Source organism: Pungitius pungitius, chromosome 1, assembly GCF_949316345.1.
Source record: "Pungitius pungitius chromosome 1, fPunPun2.1, whole genome shotgun sequence".
In the NCBI taxonomy this organism is placed as follows: Eukaryota; Metazoa; Chordata; class Actinopteri; order Perciformes; family Gasterosteidae; genus Pungitius; species Pungitius pungitius.
The window spans coordinates 5,345,108-5,366,376 of NC_084900.1; the positions used below are offsets into that span (position 1 = coordinate 5,345,108).

At 47.6% G+C, this 21,269-nt stretch overlaps 2 protein-coding genes and 1 long non-coding RNA gene across 5 annotated transcripts; 1 reads left to right on the top strand and 2 right to left on the bottom strand.

Moving 5' to 3' along the window:
- Positions 1 to 4,610: 4,610 nt before the first annotated feature.
- tp53 (tumor protein p53) lies at positions 4,611 to 9,480 on the bottom strand. 2 transcript variants are annotated; one of them, XM_037479364.2, is made up of 11 exons: positions 9,330 to 9,480; positions 8,431 to 8,560; positions 8,275 to 8,347; positions 7,962 to 8,141; positions 6,766 to 6,940; positions 6,520 to 6,632; positions 6,093 to 6,202; positions 5,831 to 5,952; positions 5,647 to 5,744; positions 5,486 to 5,556; positions 4,611 to 5,216 (listed from the first exon to the last, which is right to left on the bottom strand). In XM_037479364.2, exons 2-11 carry the CDS (start codon positions 8,508 to 8,510, stop codon positions 5,120 to 5,122), a joined length of 1,119 nt encoding a protein of 372 aa, XP_037335261.1. In that variant the 5' UTR covers positions 8,511 to 8,560; positions 9,330 to 9,480; the 3' UTR covers positions 4,611 to 5,119. The 2 variants fall into 2 exon arrangements, with proteins under 2 accessions (XP_037335261.1, XP_037335260.1); XM_037479363.2 differs by having other exon boundaries at positions 8,275 to 8,350.
- A 5,157-nt stretch (positions 9,481 to 14,637) lies between these two features.
- Positions 14,638 to 21,244, top strand: LOC119222591 (solute carrier family 2, facilitated glucose transporter member 4-like). 2 transcript variants are annotated; one of them, XM_037479355.2, is made up of 11 exons: positions 14,638 to 14,961; positions 16,403 to 16,498; positions 16,701 to 16,861; positions 17,619 to 17,743; positions 17,841 to 17,956; positions 18,074 to 18,236; positions 18,408 to 18,595; positions 18,688 to 18,792; positions 19,007 to 19,108; positions 19,199 to 19,402; positions 19,498 to 21,244. In XM_037479355.2, exons 1-11 carry the CDS (start codon positions 14,929 to 14,931, stop codon positions 19,714 to 19,716), a joined length of 1,512 nt encoding a protein of 503 aa, XP_037335252.2. In that variant the 5' UTR covers positions 14,638 to 14,928; the 3' UTR covers positions 19,717 to 21,244. The 2 variants fall into 2 exon arrangements, with proteins under 2 accessions (XP_037335252.2, XP_062416847.1); XM_062560863.1 differs by having other exon boundaries at positions 19,007 to 19,402.
- LOC134126233 (uncharacterized) lies at positions 15,428 to 15,711 on the bottom strand. Its single transcript, XR_009955876.1, has 2 exons — positions 15,588 to 15,711; positions 15,428 to 15,501 (listed from the first exon to the last, which is right to left on the bottom strand). It is a non-coding gene; the product is annotated as an uncharacterized LOC134126233 (long non-coding RNA).
- Positions 21,245 to 21,269: the final 25 nt, after the last annotated feature.

Here is a 21,269-nt window from a genome sequence, read left to right on the forward strand (position 1 = left end):
CACAGTTGGATCCGTAACGTTCGGGAGTCCGCTGGAGCTCGCCACAGTTGGATCCGTCACCACGACGGGTCCGGCGGAGCTCGCCACAGTTGGATCCGTCACGTTCGGGAATCCGGCGTAACTCGCCACAGTTGGATCAGTAACGTTCGGGAGTCCGGCGGAGCTTGCCACAGTTGGATCCGTAACGTTCGGGAGTCCGCTGGAGCTCGCCACAGTTGGATCCGTAACGTTCGGGAGGCCGCTGGAGCTCGCCACAGTTGGATCCGTCACCACGACGGGTCCGGCGGAGCTCGCCACAGTTGGATCCGTCACGTTCGGGAATCCGGCGTAACTCGCCACAGTTGGATCAGTAACGTTCGGGAGTCCGGCGAAGCTCGCCACAGTTGGATCCGTAACGTTCGGGAGTCCGGCGGAGCTCGCCACAGTTGGATCAGTAACGTTCGGGAGTCCGGCGGAGCTTGCCACAGTTGGATCCGTCACGGTCGGGAGTCCGCTGAAGCTCGCCACAGTTGGATAAGTACTGTTCGGGCTTCCGCTGGAGCTCGCCACAGTTGGATCCGTCACGTTCGGGAGTCCGGCGGAGCTCGCCACAGTTGGATCCGTCACGTTCGGGAGTCCGGCGGAGCTGGACACAGTTGGATCCGTCACGTTCGGGAGTCCGGCAGAGCTCGCCACAGTTGGATCAGTAACGTTCGGGAGTCCGCTGGAGCTCGCCACAGTTGGATCCGTAAAGTTTGGGAGTCCGCTGGAGCTCGCCACAGTTGGATCTGTCACCACGACGGGTCCGGCGGAGCTTGCCACAGTTGGATCAGTAACGTTCGGGAGTCCGGCGGAGCTCGCCACAGTTGGATCCGTCACGGTCGGGAGTCCGGCGGAGCTCGCCACAGTTGGACCCGTCTCGTTCAGGAGTTCGCTGAAGCTCGCCACAGTTGGATAAGTACTGTTCGGGAGTCCGCCGGAGCTCGCCACAGTTGGACCCGTCTCGTTCGGGAGTCCGCTGAAGCTCGCCACAGTTGGATAAGTACTGTTCGGGCGTCCGCTGGAGCTCGCCACAGTTGGATCCGTCACGTTCGGGAGTCCGGCGGTGCTCGCCACAGTTGGATCCGTCACGTTCGGGAGTCCGGCGGAGCTCGCCACAGTTGGATCCGTCACGTTCGGGAGTCCGGCGGAGCTCGCCACAGTTGGATCAGTAACATTCGGGAGTCCGGCGGAGCTCGCCACAGTTGGATCCGTCACGTTCGGGAATCCGGCGTAACTCGCCACAGTTGGATCCGTCACGTTCGGGAATCCGGCGGAGCTCGCCACAGTTGGATCAGTAACATTCGGGAGTCCGGCGAAGCTCGCCACAGTTGGATCCGTCACATTCGGGAATCCGGCGTAACTCGCCACAGTTGGATCCGTCACGTTCGGGAGTCCGGCGTAGCTCGCCACAGTTGGATCAGTAACGTTCGGGAGTCCGGTGGAGCTCGCCACAGTTGGATCCGTAACGTTCAGGAGTCCGGCGGAGCTCGCCACAGTTGGATCAGTAACGTTCGGGAGTCCGGCGGAGCTCGCCACAGTTGGATCAGTAACGTTCGAGAGTCCGGCGGAGCTCGCCACAGTTGGATCCGTCACGTTCGAGGGTGCGGCGAAGCTCGTCATATTCGAGCTGGTGAATTGGGTGGTGGAGGTGGTGGTGGCCGCCGCCGGACAGTTGGCGCTCTTCTGGAGGACAGGCGAGCCGGGGTACCAGTTCTGGAAGAGGAGGAGCTCCCCGTCGGCCCAGCGGGACCAGAACGCGCTGGAGCTGACGGAGTCGGAGAAGTTCCTGCGGAGGCCGATCCAGCTGGCGGAGGAGAGGTTCAGGGCGATGGTTTTGATGTTTTCAGGGGTCACCGTCGCCAGCTCTTTGAAATGGACCTGACAGGACGTGGAAGTCATTAATCACTGTCGAAGCAGCTTTTGAACTCATGAGGTAGAATTAAATTGGCGCGTTGAACATGTGTGCCAGTCAGGGTTCGAAATGAGGGGGATCTGGGGGGGTCCCGGACCCCCTATAAGTCATTGGGGACCCCCTATAAGAATTTATTTTTAGATCTTAGGGGGTCCCCGACAAATATTTTTAACAATAAAAATTATTGTGAAAATTATAGGTCTTTAGTGAAGTTTTATAATTATAATAGGGCTCTCAAATGATTAAACATTTTAATCAAATTAATCCGAATTTTGAGTGGATTAATCAGGATTAATCACCATTTGCAATTCCACCTGAATCCTAACCATTTTTTCTTTCTGAAATGCATACCAAATTATTATTATTATTATCATCATCATTATTATTTTTACATAAATACATGTCATGATATTACATGATATTTGACTTGGTTTAATTCATCCCAGAAAATAATCAAAGCAATGTTATTTGATAAGTTACAGACTGATTTCCCTGCATGGCTCTAGAAGGGTCTCGAGCCTCTGCAGTTTATCCCACTTTGCTGCGGTCGGCAAAACGAGTTTGTGCTCCTGATGGTCCAGGGCTGCGAGGACCAGACATGTCAACCCTCCCGATATTTCCGGGAGACTCCCGAATTTCAAAGCCCCTTTCCGAAAATCTCCCGGATCAACCTTTCTCCCAAATTTCTCCCGATTTCCACCCGGACAACAATATTGCTCCACCGTCCGTCACTGGGCGCGCCGTTTCAGACGGAACAATAATAAAGGTTACACCTTGAAGTCGAGTGCGGCAATTAGAACGGAAAAAGATGAGACTAGCGCTGCAAAGAAAACCGCTAGCACCCCCCCCGTTGACCGCTAGCACCCGCCCCTCCCCGGTCTCCCTAATTCTGAGGTCTCAAGGTTGGCAAGTATGGCGATGACGGCCTCTTTATTTCTGCTCACGTGCTTGACCATTTCCAGCGTCGAATTCCAACGTGTTGGAACATTTTGCTATTGTGTTGGTCAAATGATCTGAGGTTGATTTGGTTTATGGCCTGCGAACATTCAGCGTGGACTGGCGCAAAAGACTTGCTGAACCTGACGGCCTGACATATGCCTACAGGTGGCAGTAATGTGTTGTATAGGATGAAGTGCATTCCCTAGAGGAAGAGGTACTTTCCTGACCTGAATAATTTGTCACACCGCCCATGCGTGAAATGTGTTTAAAAAATTGACAACAAACTAATTAACGTTGTTAACGCGCTATTTTTACCAGCCCTAATTTATAACAATAATTAATTGGGCAGCAATCAGGGCAGCTAATAGCATCACAGATTGTTGTTGTGGTCTATGGCGCAGACACGTAGGTTATTGTTGAACGCTGCAAAAACGAAGCCTCACAAAAAGTGAAATCCCTCGTGAAAAGGCTGTAAGTGCTTCGATTATGTTTATATCTCCATAATAATGGCTTATTATAGTAAAATATTTGGAGTTGGTGTTCCTATATCAAAAGTTGCATTAACTAGCTTAGATACCCAGTGCAACGTAATGATTAGAAGAGTTTCTTGCTGTATGTGTATGAAGCCAAAACAACCTGCCAGCTAACAGCAGCACATTCACAAACATATTGATGAAAATCAACAAAACGCATCACAAATCCATTGCAGCGTTCACAAGTGTCTAAGTGAGCACTACAATTCTGGGACTTCAAAATATGTCAATATAATTTTGCCTGCAGTATATAGTGTAGCAAGGTAGTCTTCAATATTTGTTATAGTTACATTTTAGGGGACCCCCGAAGAGTCCTAAGTAATTTCGAACCCTGGTGCCAGTTCCTGATTAGAAGGTGGGGTGAGTGCTGCGTGTGTACCTGGCAGTAGCTCCTGGCCTCGTACCACGTCAGGTACTCGGCGTTGGGGACAAAGTAGTCCCGCTGCGCAGCGCTGCAGGTGAACACCAGAGCTGAAAACACACCGACGGGGACATTTGTGTTGGGGCACTGACGTTACAGAGCGAGGGGGACGGCTCAAAGTTTATGGAACGATTCAAAGATATTCAGTTTAAATGGGATAGGAATAATGGTGACGTCTGGGAGGCGGGCGCAGAGAATGAAAAGTCACATAAAAAAAGGATGGAAGAAAAATATTATAGGCTCAGAATATGACCGATTTTATAACTATATAGATCTTTAGCTTCACGTTGGGATGGGAAGCAAGTTCCTCCCTTCAACACTCAACTCCATCTTTAAAAACTGGAGGCATTTTTAAAGAAATACATTTAAGAGTAAATACTCACAAAAAAACAAAATAAACATTCCCTCCTTGAGACATAACTCGGCCATATTAGAATCCAGTAGATTCCTGATTTCAGGACAGCAGCTGTAAATTTAAATAATATAAAAAGTTAAATTTAAACATGAAGTCACACTAACGACGTACACCTCACTACTCACCAGTGTATCAGATGTGACTGCGTCCCTCGTTGGGAGGAAATTATACATCAGAATGCAGCTTTATGTGATCGACAGCAGTACATTTGAATAGCAACACACTACTCCATTCAACACAGGGACAAAAAAATGCCAAAAAAAGGTGTTTGCATCTTCCAAACATGCAAAGTACTAATGTGGAAAAAGGGGATGAATAGAAGTGCAAAAAGTGAGCGAGCAAGGACAGAAAACATTTAGGTACACAGAATACAAGAGTTAATAGGAATTTATTTTTTAAAGCTTTGTATAACAAAATGCAAATTGGTACAAAAGTCATGGAAAATAAAATGACAATGAAAAATATAGAAAGAACTCTAAGAAAAACTAAGTTCCCAAAATAATTAAAATATAAATGAGGAAAAATATACTATTTTTTTACTTGTTTTGGCAGTGTAAAAGACAAATGTGGTTAAATGGACGATCAGTGTTTGGTCACATTAAACTAAAGCGCTGATGATATCGTGTACAAAACTACGCTACAAATTTTAAAAGGGGGTGAACCAGCCAGCCCAACAACAGTTTTAACAGAAATCATCAGTGGTTTTACATATAAAATCAAGTCTATGGAGAAAAACAAATGAAAAATCCAACAAGCGTGGTCTTAATCAGGCACAGTCGAGGTCCCAACCCGATTACCCCATTTAATACAAAAGCGAAAGTTTGGAATAAACCAGACGACGAGGACGTTTGTTTCCGCGGGTGAAGGCGGCGAGCGCGTCACTCGCTGTCGCTCCGCTCTCCTCTGAGCAGCAGCCGCTTCCCGCTGGAAGGCGCAGCCGCCTCGTGTTTCACGGTCACCGGGGGCTTGGACTTGCTGAGGCAGGAGAGCGGGACAAAGCCATGTGTCGGGAGGGAAGAGGACACAGATTTCAAATTGAATTTAAAAGGACACAACCACCTCAGTTGCTCAGGGGGAGGGGGGGTTTGATTTAAACATTGTGCACAGCGACCTCTAGTGGCAGGTAATCTCTACAACCGTAGAAGCTCAAATCCAGGGTTGGACTTTAAATATCACGTGAAAGACTACCAGCCATAATGTGTCGGCCATGCAGAGACATGTTTCAGGCAGGATAAGGTTCTCACCCTTCTCTGTCCAGCAGCTCCAGACCATCGTTGATCTTCTTCAACCACTCGTAGCGCTCGCGACCTCGAACCTGCAGGAGAGATTGAAGCAGATTTATCAAAAAAACAGAAGGGAACTTTTTGTAACGCTCCCCGGCGTTAGAGCAGGTATCTTTACTTACACGCAGGACAAACACATCCTTGTCCTCCTCCTCTGCACTGGAGGCCGACTTGGACTTTTTCGCAGACGTGTTGGGGGTCGGAGCGGGGGGGGCGTTCTCTAAAAACAGACCAAAGTCAGGAGGTTAGAAGAGGAGGAAACGCAAAGGAGACGCGATACCTCAAGAAACACTATTAAAAACTTGCTTCTTTTAGTCGTTTGTTTAGTGCCGATCTGAGCCTTTGATTTGATTTCCTCTGATTTGCGGTCCCTGCCTGGACACGCACAGACACGCACCTCAAAGCACCTCCGGCCCAAAACAAGTCCCCTGTAAAGAAAACGCAACATAAACGCTTTACATCCACACACACACACACACACACAAAAAAGGGGGTGACAAACGTCAGCAACCCATTCTCATCCTACAAAACAGCCACGTTCCCCTTTGTTAAGAGGAGCAACACCTACTCTGGCGTCTCGAGGGTCAGGATGGTGAGGATGGGTCTGCGGTTCATGCCCCCCATGCAGGAACTGTTGCACATGAAGCTCAGCAGGATGGTTGTCATCTCTGTGCCCAACTGAGAAAGGAAAAAAATAAAAAAAGTCACCGACCGCTTGAATTATTATTATTATTATTATTATTATGTACAATCGGGAGCAACAGGCAGCTTTAATTGATGTTCGAGTCCTTTGGGAGACAAAAATGCCGCCTTCTTTCTGTGAAACACATTCGTGTACATCGACTTTTAAGGCTGGAATGAGATCGGCTGCTGTTGGATCGTATACTCACGTAGAAAATATTTGCGGTTCACATATTAGGTATGTAAAAAAAAAAAAAAAAAACTGCTATAGAAGACAAGCTCCCCCTCGGACAAATCGAGTGGGGCGGTCGCACCTGTGGGAGCTCGTAAGGGACAGTCACACTCTGCCTCTTAGTGTTGGGATCCTCAAAATATTGAGCCCTCTTGCTGCCCTCCACCCTGATCAGATGGCTGCTGTGGTCCGTAGCTGAATAGAAAACGGTAGGAAAAAAAAGTCAGCACGCTCAGATATGTTGCGCTCACAACAGAATTGTAGAAAAGACAAACATTCTTCCGCCTTTATATATGAAGCGACTTGTCACCAAAAATGATTTCCATACCGTCCTCTTTCTGGTGATGGGGGCAACGGCGGACCACTTCGGCCACGTGATCCGACTTCTTGTATACCGCCGTGGCCCTGAGGAAAGCACCCTGAGGAAGCTCTTTGGTGACCAGCACTTCAATAAGGCTCGTCTTCGCCAGCTGGCAGTACAATTTATTAAGGAGCTCCGAATACTGTGAGAAAGCAGAGAGAGAAACATGTTATTAAAGTGTTATTGTCAATAACTGAGGAGCACATGAGGATTCCAATGCCAAGCACTTCCACAAAAAAAGCACTATAACATCTAAATATCTAATACTGTTATAAAAGTGTCTTAATACAAAATTAAAAGTACACATAAAAATACTATCTATTATAGCCTTCATCTTGCTTTTGTCCATTTTAACACGTTGAGCGCTGGAGGAAGCCAATGCAGGAACATGTCCCGTCATGTCAGAGCAGGGCTCTCAAACCAGATACAGACCAGGCCACAAGTTTCAGGGGGCGGGAGATTCAGGGACGGACCAACCGAACCTTCACCAACCCGGCCAACCGCAGCGCACCGCTGGCTGAGTCACTGTTCAAACTGAATCGCCATTGGCTCTTCGAATGCGGCAACCGGCTCTAGACCTCGCACTAGTCAGAATGAATGAGATTCCGTTTGAATGCAAGGATGACATCTTAAAAAGAATGGATTCTGAACGCGCTCCGAGGTAAGACACTAACGCCGTTTACATAAAACTTTTTGTTGTTGCTAAAGCCTCAAGAGGCGGATGAGTGAGGAAAATCCTTTCAACTTCCAGAACTTGGGGAGTTTGGAAAGTCTTTGTACTTCAGTTGGATTTAAATGAGTTAAATGTTCCTCTTAACACGTATCGACCGATTAGTAAACGGGCAAAACCGAGGAGCAGTAAAAACCTCTTGTTTCTTTCAAGGGGCTCAAAAACTCTGCTACTTGCCCTGTTTGGTGGCAGAATAATTATTTAAGAGTCCTGTTGGACTATTTATACTTGTGGTCCAACATTTCCATTCCTTTGGATTTCTGTTAATTCACAACATTTGCGCTAATTACAGGTGTGTTGTGGAAGTCGATGAAGTCATTATTGAAACATTGCTAACAGATATGAGACATACACATGTTTGAAATCAAATAAAACTGACTAACAGATGTTTCAATATTTCACAAATATTATGCCTTAACCCTGGTTTACTTACCGTCGAGGTGACTGATTTCGCCATGCCGGACTTCTGGAAGCGCACCTGGAATCCAAATTCCCCCGGGTGGTCGCTCGTCACCGGCACGGTGGAGGCGGGGGGCGTTACGCCGTCCGCAGTGGACGTCTCGGGGGAAAGCTCAAACAGATCCGCGTCAAAGCCAGGCAGGTCATTATTGAGCTGTAGAAGTAGGGGGGAAAATAATTCAGTTTGTGCATGAAATAATATGTTCATTCGTAAAGGTCTCTGAGACAGCCATTTTCATCCTTTTAAAAAAAAAAATGTAAGAGAGGCGTGAGCAGGTAACGCTTACCAGTGCGTCCATATTCCCATCTGGCCATGAGTCATTGTGCGCCATTGGAAGGTTGAGGAGTGGGGGGGAAACCCTGCTAAAGACAAAAACCGGTTTACTCATTTCTTTGTGGTAAATTGAATGGAGGTAAAATAGTAAGATAAAAACACAACTCACATATTTTCCCACAGCTCCGTGAAGGAGCCCTGGCTGTCCGGCAGGCCCAAAGTTAAACCATCGAAGTTCTCTTGACTCATCGTTAATCTTCCGTTGAGAGTCAATCAGGAAGAGCCAAATTACAGGAGGGCTGCGGGCATCAGAATGAAGGAAGAATTAGACCAACGAGGTTTGCAAAAACTTCTTTTAGCAAACTTTCCATTTAGAGTTTCCTGTTAAATGTTCATGGGCCATTCAATTCGATTGTTTTAAAATGATTAACATTCAGAAAGGAGTAATAATAAAATAATCAATGCTGTATACTTCAAAAAAAAAGAAGGAAATCCTCAATTAAAAATAAGAAAAAAAGTTAGGCCTTGTGGTCTGCGAGCAGCTCTCGGACGTATGTGATAGCATATCGATCAGCAAACTCAATAAATCAAAATCAGTACAAATGAATACTACACCCGACGTTGGCCCATTCTGAAAGGAGACCATAGCGGTTCTGAGCGACGCTGATTACGTTATCCACCGCAGCGGCTAGCGTTATCTTTAGGGAGGAGGCCCACAGACACACACACACACACACACACACACACACACGACAATGAGTTGGCAATTGACGTTACAAAGTCACTCGGTGTATTACGCGTCAATGAGTTAAATGCCCAAATGAGCTGGAACGGAAATTCGCGTCGACTGTACAGCGGGGCTCGGGAAATAAACATCACTCCCGCAGCCGCCCGTTGAACTAGCTAGCTTAGCGTTAGCCTACGTTGCTAATTACGTTAGCGCTACGTTTTGGAATTCGACGGCCTGCCGCTAGCTAAACTGTCGTAAAACTTTTTTTCTCTCGGACAAAAGAAGTGGCTTTCGGGTGTTTTCTGTGAAGAATGAGGTGTGTGAGACTACACGGGTACCTGGTAGGCGCCGCTAACGCTGTCCGACAAAGATGTGTCACAGGTGGGTGAAGAGGAGGCCAACTGAAATACCAGATAAAAGTCCAAAATATTTTGAGTTATAGCGGAGCACGTTGTCGTCGGGGAATCCCACAAAGAGCGAGGGAGGGGCTAAAGCCGGTCCTCGACCAATCACAGGGCGCCCTGGCCTCCAACGTCGTTGTATTCAACATTGCCGAAACGCTTGCGCTGCGTTCGAGGGTCTCGGAAATATTACAACTTTCCAAATGAATGTTTTAAATCACAGGTATTGCAACGACATGGTGTTATATCTGAAACGGTATTGAGACTGTCTACATATCAGTAACAATTGGATGGACACCCAAACTACATGCTGATGAAGTTCTAATTCACTCATCTTTATTTACCCTTTCTCTCCAATATTAACGCAGATGTTGTATATCAGAAAAACGACACGCTTTTTTTGGAGCTTGAAAGCAGCCAAGAGATGTCATGACGTATGGAAATGCAAAACGTAACGTCGCAATTTATTGCAGACATGTTTAGTGGTTTTCTAATAACCAAAACGATTACTTACACCAATGGTTGCTGGCTGAACTATTACGTACATCAAGTGATAATTTGTAAGTACAGTATATTAGGATATGCCATCCCAGCCATAAGCAACTTCTGTATAAAAGCTTACTTTCAGATAAAATCTACACTTGAAACCAGAACACATATGCAGGGCTGGACTGGGACAAAAAAAGGGCCCTGGCATTTTTGCTCAGACCGGCCCCCCACAATCGGTCGGACACAACCACCAACCAGTACACTATCCTAGCTTTCCCTGTAGATATGCATATCTACTGTTCCGTTCCCAAAAACCCATACAGAGCTGAGGACTACTGTAAGTGCCATGGACAGTAATGTCGGTAATCAGACAGTTGATGGACCCCATTGACTTCTATAGTAGAAAAAAAAACCTATGGAAGTCAATGGGGTCCATCAAATGTCTGATTACAGACATTCTTCAAAATACATATTTTTGTTTATCAAAATAAAGAAATTCATACAGGTTTGAAACAACTTGGGGGTGAGTAAATGATGACACAATTTTAATTTTTGGGTGAACTATCCCTTTAAAGAGCACAAACCCCCCTCTAATATGATACCAAAAACATTTACCTCTAATTGTTGAGACACTTCCCTTAAAAAACCTATATAAACAAATTACTCACACAAAACGTCCTGATAATATATATATACAATTTAGAGTATTCACTTGCCGTAATATTGCATATTGCTGATATTGGAAATTCAGATGAAACATTAGAAAATATCTAGTTAGTTGAATATACAGCTTTCAAATGGTTTTTAACCCCCAAAATAACATACGTTAGCGACCTCTTCTAACGTGTAACTCGTTGTGGGCGAGTAATAATTAAAATAGTCAAATGGCATCATTTCAGTTTTTTTTCTAGAGAAGAAGGGCCGTCGACGTTATGAGTTTTAAATGGTTACATTAGAATATCCCAAGTTGCAATTGAATAAGTGAACTCTCAACTCTGCTAGCTACAATAACAGTGTAAAATAGCTTATGCTGTGTTATTTTACTTTAGCTAACTGAGTGGCCATTGCAGTCACTTTTAAGTGACAATTTGACAAATGACAACCTGACACTCAGACTTTATAATAGCAACAACCGACAACGATAATGTTTGTTGCCTTATTATAATATTCATTAATTGAGGTAACTGTTAAATCGTCATCATCTTGGTTGTGGCCCAGCCAGGCCCACACACACTATCCTCATGCACCGCCCTGATTAACACTCCCTCCCTGTTCATGGAGCTACCTGCTTGCTTACCGTTTCAATGACACTCTCCTGCTCACTCTGTCCCTCCTGGACTTCACTGTCACACTCAGACACCTGCTGCACCTTCTCCTCTGCTGCCTGCGAGCTAGGTTTGCCAACCGTCCCGTATGACCCGGGACATCCCGAATTATGGGCAATTTGGATTTGCCAATCACAGCCTGCTAAATCAATGACGCGCGAAGAACTCCCGGTTGTTGTGAAGTTGTGGCGCGCGGGTGCCGGGTGGCCAGAGCGGAGCATGTGAGGTTGTGCAAGCCCGGCCGCCGACCGCTAGCGGCCCCCCCGTCAGCCCGCGAAAGTGTCCCTGATTTGGGGTTGGGAGAGTTGGCAACCCTACTGCCTTAATCCACACATTTCTTTCTAGCTCGGAGTCACTGAATGCATCTGACTGACACACGGAGGGGGAGGGGTGGAGCCTGCTTAGAGATGATTGGGCCAGCCCAGTGTCAGTATGGAAAATGAACCAATGGGCCGCTGTCCCTGCTTTATGGGCCGGTCAAAAGCAAAAACATTTTTTTTTTAAATAATTTTTTTATAGGCCTATCGACCGGCCCCCAAGTGCGTCGGCCCACCGGGCATTTGCCCGGTATGCCCGATTACCAGTCCAGCCCTGCACATATGTGATTACAGTGTATGATATATATGTGTGGAAATTCCCAATTTAAAAAACTATAATAACATCATTGTTACTATTGCAATCCTGTGATGATTGTCTTTGGTCAAAGCACAAAATAACCAAGTTACTTGTAACACCTGCTTTTTACCTACATCTGTGAGCGGTGACATAAGACAAATTCCTCTCTCTCTTCAGGGAGGTTCAACTTTGAAGCAACATCCCTGGAGTTGACATCTTACCCAAAGACTGCGAGAGGTGGTCTAACACATGGTTTCGCTTAGTGCTAAAACAACAACAACACTTATCAATAATTGGGTGATCTGCTTTCACGTTCTGGAAAAAGTCGTGTTCTTTCCTCACGCTTCAAATCTGCATGGATACGTTTCTCTCACCACCGGAATTGCAGAGCTGCAGAGAAACTCATTCTGGCGTTTTGCAGCTGCGGTCACGCTGACCTGCTTACGTCTCGCCCTGAACCGGCCAGAGTCACATCCTAAAAGAGTCCTGAAAGTTGATGCGCATCTTTCCCCCCCCCGTGGGTGCACAGCCGTCACTGGTGCCACTCGGCGGCCAGGTGGCGGTTTGACCTTTGAGTGAATGTGACGGTGCCAGCAAGTCCTCATTGAACTCGTTCCAAAGGGGCATGGATACAATGGTGAGATCTGATGGGACAGGATCGAGACAAACAGGGGCTGGCGTAATGTTGCAGCCCAGCGTTGCAAGCAGTTCATTATTCTTATTCAAGGTTTTTACACTGTGAGGCAGGAAAACCACCCTCATGACTGTGAGTGAGTGTGTGTGTGTGTGTGTGTGTGTGTGTGTGTGTGTTTTGAATCCTTTCCAGAGGTTACAGAGGGATACGATCCAGAATCACTTCACACATACAGCAGAGAGCGCCATACACAAGAATAAACACATTTATTACTGATTCCAATTTGGTTATTTTAATTAAATTTTAGCTTTAGTGAGCAGCTGCTCTTTCTTTAATTTTTTTGACATTATGGTTGCTAATCTAAACATGAGTGTACTTTTTTTTTTTTTTACAGCTCTTTAATGCATTACATGAGATAAAACAAGTTATTCAGTTTTTCTCCCAACACATGACAGAGATGCCATTTGGTGCGAGTGTTACTTTCGGACGTTGACCACATCGTGCGACACCTGCCATCCGTCACGAGACTTTACTGTAACATGATTTTCAACCAGCTGATCCCAGAAACCACACACACACACACACACACACACACACACACACACACACACACACACACACACACACACACACACACACACACACACACACACACACACACACACACTGTAATGGAAGGCAGGCACATGATTTGTGTTCATGTTGTGGTGTGACTTTTGCTGTCAGATGACAGTGAAACACACACTTGCTGCCAATTCACAGTTTTGGGGGACAAAACAGTTTTTGGATTTTGAAATAGTGCTGGACATGTGCTTTTGGATAAAAAACAAACAAAAAACCTACCGCATGGTGTAAGGTTTCAGGTATTTATACCATTTTCTCAGTCAGTACTTCTAGTTCCATCATTGCTCTTGGCACCCTGTGTATGAATTCATGTAATACTTTTTTGGAAAGCTATCATCTGTCCGCCCCTGATGGCGCAAAAGGAACCTCGCAAAGTATGTTGGTTTCGGCGCTACGCCGCTCTTCTGACGGTGTAAAGTTACTCTACATTTAGTCAGAGTCACACACGGACACATGACTGTGCTCGGGGGCCCCTGGCTTCACACGAGGGGTGTCGGGTTCTCTGCTTCTCAACGATGGCGTGAGGGCAGGAAAAGGCCAGCGCCGAGGAGGACGAGTGGCGCGAAGGGGAGTTGGGCCTGAACCTTTTGATTGAGAGAGTCAGAGCCGATACTTTTTTTTTTTTCTTCCACTGAGCGCCCAGTGCGCCCCCCCCCCCCCCCCCCCCCCACCACCACCACCGCCTAGCACACAGCGCCACCCCATCCACAAACCTAACCACAACTCCACGGCCCAAATTTAGGGTGCACCTGTTGCTTGCTTTGTTGTGCGCAACAGCGGGGGGGAGGGTCAGCGGAAGGGGGGGGGGGGGGATCTGTGGTGTGTGACCCCATTGGCATGTGATCTTAAATAGAAACGCATTGGTGGCTCTCGGGAGAGACAGACAATGGCAACCAGGGCGTCAAAGACGAGCCCCTCGCTGCTGTGCAGGAGAAATGTCGAGTCATAGCTGGCGCCGCGTTCGACTCCGACTCGGGTTCCTCCGAGGCCCCCCCCCCCCCACCTCACCCCTCCCCGTCCATAGGTGATGCTTGACGCATTAGTTGGTAAGAGACAAAAATAAAAAAAAGCCTCACCCCTTGCAAGCTTATGAACAAAGTACGATGCACCACTTAGTTGTGCATTCTCTTTATGTTTATGTTTAACATTATTTTAAAAGGCCGGCCAGCTTCATGCAGCCAGGAATTCAAACAGGGGCCCGATACCAAATTTGGCCCTCAGCAAATCTCTGGCTCATGAGCCTGAGATATGATTGTTGATTTTAACAGGAATTCAACAACGTAATCACAGCTCTCTCTCTCCCTCCCTCTCTCTCCCCCCCTCTCTCTCTCTTTTGTTGAGCTCTTGGCATAACGCAAACCCGGAAGAGTGCTCTGCCGCTCCCCTTCGGGCCAATCGTCTTTAAGGTCAGGAAAGCTTCCTGCTTGCGTCTCGACCTCTGTCAGAGGACCTTAAGATCAGCCCACTGCCCCCCCCCCCCCCTCTCCTCCTCCTCCCTCCTCCCTCCTCCCCCCCCCCCCCCCAAGACCCCTCACCCTCTCTCCACGCGGGCGGCGGAGTGCATGCGGGTGCGCGCCTGTCACTCCGTTGCCAGCTGGACGGACACAGAGTTGAAAGCAGAGAGGGCAGCTCGCAGCACAGGACGCAGCAGACCGCTCCCTTTGGGCTCCTCTTCGGGATTATTACTTTTTGGTGTCTTTTTTGTTGTTGTTGTTTTTGTTGTTGTGGTTAAAGTGCTCAAGGTTTAAATTGGGGCTTGTTGACCTTTTGGGAGAGTCTCACGTGTCTCTATTTGGCTCCCGGCGCATCTGTCATCAACCGTTACCGGGTGCCTGGAGTTGCCAAAGTCATGCCGGCAGGGTTTCAGCAACTCGGAGGGGAGGTATTTATTCTCATTTCCTTCATAGTTTTCACTGTTTTAAAACGTAGCAGGGCCGGAAAAGCTGTACGCGTTTCAGTGTTGCGTGCGTGTGTTTATGAGGAGAGGTTTTTTTTTTTTTTTTACGCACGGCATACCATAATATGCAACAGCAAATCAGCGCTTTGCTATGTCGCAATACAAATATAACACACGTTATTTTGTTTGCTCATTTTAATTTTTTTTTTTTTACAAATGATAATATTAATACCAAAGAACGTGTCCGCTCTGCGGAAAGACGTCACTACAGACGCTAACGAATCAACAGCAGAGCCGATCCGAATGAGCGGGGCCCTCATTGCGTCCCGAGCGGTGACCTTGACCAGCCCGATCTCTTGTAGTTTTGCAGGTCAGAAACGAGTCCCGTGCGTTCGTTGCAGTTCCACCTCGCTGGATTTCCCTTTCGACCCCCTCACCAACAGTGTTTGAGCCCCCCCCCCCCCTGCTTTGGTCAGGGGGGGGTCAGGGCGTAGCGTGAACCTGAGATCCTGGACACCTCCGTCTCTATTTTGAAAACAAGAGAAAGTTGACTGTAATCAGTAATGCCATGAAGAGAAGAAAAGAAAAAGAAAGAAAGAAAAAAAACCCACCTGCTGAACATGAATCAGTGACTATACGTGGAATAAATAACCTGGAAGCAAAATCAAACCAAACGCAGTGCGAGTTCTGAGGAGTCAGATTCATAAATGACAAGTGAAAAGTAAACGACTTACTGAGAATGTTCCAGGCAGTTTTAAAGAAATGCGTGCATGTGTAATAGAGCATGCCCCCCCTCCCCCCCCTCCCACCCCCCTTTTTTTCCTGTTGCAAGGACACGTGCACACACAAGCACGCCCTGCCTCTTGTTTTGGTTCGAGAAGGCCGAGCAGGACTTATCTAGAGACTCAACAGAGCGAGGTCAAGTCACAGGCGACAAAACGTTGCCAAATGATTTAGAAAAGAAATGGCGACGTCATGTTCTGCTCAAATTCGGGTTTAAAGTCGCGTGGTTCGTCGGGGGGGGCCCCACATCGTCAACTGGACAGGGAACCTTGACGTGTGTGTGTGTGTGTGTGTGTGTGTTTTCAGCCTCATGTGAGCATCCAACGTGCTTTCTGGCGAATACAGGAAGCTTCTAAAGGCGTTGATTAAGTGACTTAATCCCACTTTGCTGGATGAGAAGAACCCCCCCTCCCCTCCCCTCCCCCCCACAGGGCTGTTTCCTCGGTCGCCATGGAGACAGCTGCCTGTACCCTGGTGGGAAAGGCCGGGGAAGTTGAAGGGCCGAGGCGATTTGCTCTCCTCTATATATAGTCGGAGGGAGCGCCGCTACAGCTCTTAAGCGTCTTATATTTGCCATTATTATCTCAACAAAGATTTTTTTATTTATTTTTTACCTCTCTCCGTGTGTGTGTTTGTCCCGCAGACATTGACTGGAACCTTTGTGCTCTCTGTCTTCACTGCTGTCCTGGGATCTCTAGAGTTTGGATACAATATCGGAGTCATCAATGCACCCCAGAAGGTAAAAATAAAAAAAAAATAAAAAAATGCAGCGCAATGTGGATGTGAGAATGGAGGTGTTTTCCCTGACGACATCGGCCTCAAATGGTGCCGACGGTGTTTAGACGATAAACCTGGACAAGGGAGTCGGATCAACACCTCGAGTCGTTGCAGCTACCCCTGTGTTGTTGTGACAACCTGCCTCGCGCTCCTCTCCCGTGCAGATCATCGAGCAGGAGTACAACGCCACGTGGGCGCACCGGTACGGCGAGCCCATCCCCGCGGGGACCCTCACCTCCCTGTGGTCGCTGTCTGTGGCCATCTTCTCCATCGGCGGCATGCTGTCCTCCTCCTGCGTGGGCTTCGCGTCCGAGTGGCTGGGCAGGTACCGGGGATCGCTGTTTCTACGAGGGGTCAAGGGAGGGGGGGTGGGGGGGGAGGAGGGGGTGTCTTTCTAAAATAGAAGCTGCTGCTGTGACCTCTGAGGTCAAACTGGTTTAGATGCAACTTTAGTCTGTAGCACACAAATAGAGGTTTCCCTTTAACAATAGATCTTATTTTGTTAGTATCCTCTAGTCTATATATTATTATTTAATTTCGTAAAACATCTCATGAGGGAATCTTTAAAATATCTAATGTTTTTTGTATTTTTATTGTCATTTTGCTGTAAAACATGCAGGGAATATAAACGCTTTGCCGATACCAGACCCTGGTGTAAAATAACTTTCCATCAACTGTAATGATGATGAAGGCTGCCGAGGGTAAACATGTGTCACATGTAATATTTATGAGATCATTTAAGAATAACTGCACACTACATGTTTTTGTATGACACTGCCCTCTGGAGGGTTTAAGGGGTCTGTCTTCACCGGGTTATGTTCATTATTTAATATACATATATATATATATATATTTATTTGTGCTTTCAGCCACTGCATGGCCCTAACAGTTACAGTACAGACAGTAATGTGAGCTCGCCATCATTTTAGGCTCAAGAGCGTGTTTTATTCTTCTAAATGGCCGTTTTGGCAACATAATCTGAAGACTTTAGTTCCACATGTGGTAGCCTTTGACTCTCTGATGTCAAATCAAGACCTAAAGTTAATACCTAGACACGTTCCTGTGTTTTCTTTGTTTTCCAGGAGGAAAGCCATGCTCATAAACAACATGTTTGCCTTCATTGGTGGAAGTCTGATGGGGTTGTCCAAGCTCTGCCGCTCCTTTGAAATGATGATCCTGGGACGCTTCATCATCGGCGCCTACTGCGGTGAGCTGTCCGACAAACCGAGAAGGGACGCATGGACCTCCAGAGATTCAAAATGATTTATGATGAGGATAATCTGCTCCACGCACCCCCCCTGCAGGATTGGCGTCGGGCCTGACACCGATGTACGTGGGCGAGATAGCGCCGACGAGCCTGCGAGGGGCTCTGGGCACGCTGCACCAACTGGCCATAGTCACTGGGATCCTCATCGCACAGGTGTGCTGAGCTGATAAAAACCTCTCTGTGGGGATTTGACCCCCCCCCCCCCCCCCCGCCCGAGTCGTCCCTCTCTCCGTTCATACCCCCCCTTCATGTCCCCTCCTCCCCACGCAGATCCTCGGCCTGGAGTCGCTCCTCGGCGTCGAGGACCTGTGGCCAATCCTGTTGGGTTTGGCGGTCGTGCCGGCCGTGCTCCAGATGGCGCTTCTGCCTTTCTGCCCCGAGAGCCCCCGCTTCCTCTACATCGTCCGCTGCCAGGAGCACCAAGCCAAGAGAGGTGAGGGCGGGGGCTAAAGGTGGCGTTCACAGAATCCTTACCTTACGGCCTTGACTGGGATGGTTTAACCCTGAAGTTATCCATGTGTAACATTGAATGTAGAGTAAGTGCTTTTATCCATTTTCTTAATTTTTTATCCTTACGTACGCACCTGTCACTCCTCCCACGCAGGCCTGAGGAGGTTGACGGGCCGCCAGGACGTCAGCGTCATGCTGGCGGAGATGAAGGAGGAGAAGAGGAAGATGGACATGGAGAGGAAGGTGTCCATCCTGGAGCTCTTTCGCTCTCCGCTCTATCGTCAGCCCATCGTCATCTCCATCCTGCTGCAGCTCTCCCAGCAGCTGTCCGGGGTCAACGCAGTGAGTCACCAAGTCCCAGGAGGGGGGGGGGGGTGAATCAGTGCAGTGGAGCAAGACATATTCTTAAATCTGTGCTCCTCCCCTGTGTTCAGATTTTCTACTACTCCACCAGTATCTTCATGAAGGCAGGAGTCCAGAGCCCAGTCTACGCCACCATAGGAGCGGGCGTGGTCAACTGTGCCTTCACCGTGGTCTCGGTGAGGAACACACCTTTACCTTTATTTCAACTTCCTCGATAAATGATCTCCTTTTCGAATGAATCAAAAAGCAAACAAACCCTGAAAAATCATTGAAGTAGCACAAGCTCGGTGGAGCAGGCGAAGACGTTTGAGTGTCATTCATTGAGGGATCAGACGTTCAGACGCTTTGGACCGAAGTAGAAGCCTCACGGTGCTTTCTCGCTGCCCACAGCTCTTCCTGATAGAGAGGATGGGTCGACGGACGCTCCACATGGCGGGACTCGGCGGGATGTGCGTCTGCGCCGTCGTCATGACGACGGCTCTCGCTTTGTTGGTCAGTCAAGGTGCCCCCCCCCCCATTAAACATGCGAGCGCCACACCAGTTTCCCTCACCCTATTTCCTCTCCTCCTCCTCGCCGGACAGGACAGCGTCCCGTGGATGAGCTACGTCAGCATGCTGGCCATCTTCGGCTTCGTGGCGTTCTTCGAGATCGGGCCCGGCCCCATCCCCTGGTTCTACGTGGCCGAGCTGTTCTCCCAGGGGCCGAGGCCGGCGGCCATGGCCGTGGCCGGCTTCTCCAACTGGACCGCCAACTTCATCATCGGCATGTGCTTCCAATACGTGGCGGTGAGTATTAGTTTGCCTTGGAGCAGATGCCGCTGGGTGTCCCGCGTCTCCCGGGTTTTAAAACCTGGGTGTAACCCCCCCCCGTCCTTCCCCAGGAGCTGTGCGGGCCGTACGTCTTCCTGATCTTCGCGGCGCTGCTCCTCTTCTTCCTCATCTTTACATTCTTCCGGGTGCCGGAGACGCGCGGGAAAACCTTCGACCAGATCGCAGCGGCCTTCCACCAGGACTCTGTGGGGGGAATGATGGACATGGACATGGATCTGGACAAGCCCAGCACCGAGCTGGACTATTTAGGGGAGGAAAACATCAACTGAAAAAAAGCTCCTGCCTGGACGGGAGAAGGGACCGAGTACAGCTTGGAATGAACTTTTTGGGCTCCGAACTTTTACTTTGACACGTTGTATTGTATGTTGAGGTCAACGGTTTGATTCATATAGATTGCGGTGCCAAAGCAGTGATAGCAGTGTGGCAATTTGGGGTGTTTTGGAATTGTCCTTTTCAGGTACGACTGCGAATCGAGCCTCGACACAGGCTCATACCTATGGATTAGTAGTTGACTACTGTGTTTTAAGGAACAGAACAAAAGGGGACTGTTGAGGCATCGGCTGCCCTTGTGGTACGACTTTATTCCACGGCGACACCGACCGACGGAGGTGGAGAGACTGCACTTTATCTACGATGACGTCCAAAGCTCAGTTGGACACACACACACACAATTACATTATTACCATTTAGCTTAAGCTACAAGATCATGGTCTCAGGCAAATATTCAACAAGTCTGGTTGGTTTGAATTCAAATTTAAAAAGGCACGCTGCGTCTTTTAAACTCATCAAATGTAGGTATCAAACAAGTAAGACTTCTGGCATCAAAAGTCAGCTGTTGGATGAGTAGCAACATTTTTAGGTCACCTACAGGCCAGCGGATTGTCTTCATCGCCAAACTGAGCCAGTAGTGCGTTCTGATCTTTAGGCAAAGTGCAATCACAACTTACAGCACAACCTCCTGAAAAGCTACTTGACAGAAGAACATGGTACTTTATGTGTATGTATAAAAACCCAGAGTGATGTTAGTTGGTTTTTGATATTTATGTACAAGGCGTTTGTTATTTATGCTCTAGCAGGTGAGAACAGAAGCCAGGTACACCAAGTTTCCTTTTCCAAAAATCACACAGGCATCATACGTTCATTTCTCTTTTGTGGTGTGTGCAGTTTGCCGTATATTCTATAATGGTGTGTATCACTACCTTCTGAAGTTATTCAGAGTGCATCTGTCATTTGTGAATTAAGATGAAGATGTTGTGGTCATGTTGGGACTGAAATTAAGCAAATACTGTATAATAATGTTACTGTCCAGTTATGTATACCTAGTGCTGGAAACTGCATGGATTGTAAATTCAAAAAAATCTTAAGCCGCCAAAAGCAGCATTTCTAATATGCCCCTCGGTCAATAAGAAATTTTATACGGAGATTTGCAAACATGATTTATTCATTTGCATTTTTACTACTGACATTGCACATCATCCCCTCAAAAAGAAAAAAAAGCACACACAAATAAGTAAAACTCAAAAATTAAGTTACTTTTCATCAAACATTCCTCAACTGAGGAGATGAAGGGAGTAGTACGTCTCAAGAATCGATTGAGGTGGTAAAAGAACTAAACTGACTCCCATAATGCACCACCAACCTCACACCTACTTGGTTTTCCCCTCTTCAACCAAATTTTAAAAAGTTAAATAAAAATCAAGGCTGGTTCCTCTATAAACTACTTGATGTGTCCCATCTAGGATATTAAAGAAAATATTGTTTTAAAGGGGGGGGGGGTTGGAATAACCGGGCTACCACGCAGATGATGGTCCATTCTGTCCCT

Coding starts and splice junctions, on each gene's coding strand:
- tp53 (XM_037479363.2), bottom strand. CDS start 8,510: ATGAGTCAAGAGAACTTCGATGGTTTAACTTTGGGCCTGCCGGACAGC. Junction 6,633..6,765: donor CCATCACCAGAAAGAGGACG/GTATGGAAATCA, acceptor TTTTCTATTCAG/CTACGGACCACAGCAGCCAT. Junction 5,557..5,646: donor AGGATGTGTTTGTCCTGCGT/GTAAGTAAAGAT, acceptor TCTCTCCTGCAG/GTTCGAGGTCGCGAGCGCTA.
- LOC119222591 (XM_062560863.1), top strand. CDS start 14,929: ATGCCGGCAGGGTTTCAGCAACTCGGAGGGGAG. Junction 14,962..16,402: donor TTCAGCAACTCGGAGGGGAG/GTATTTATTCTC, acceptor TTTGTCCCGCAG/ACATTGACTGGAACCTTTGT. Junction 17,744..17,840: donor CATCATCGGCGCCTACTGCG/GTGAGCTGTCCG, acceptor CCCCCCCTGCAG/GATTGGCGTCGGGCCTGACA.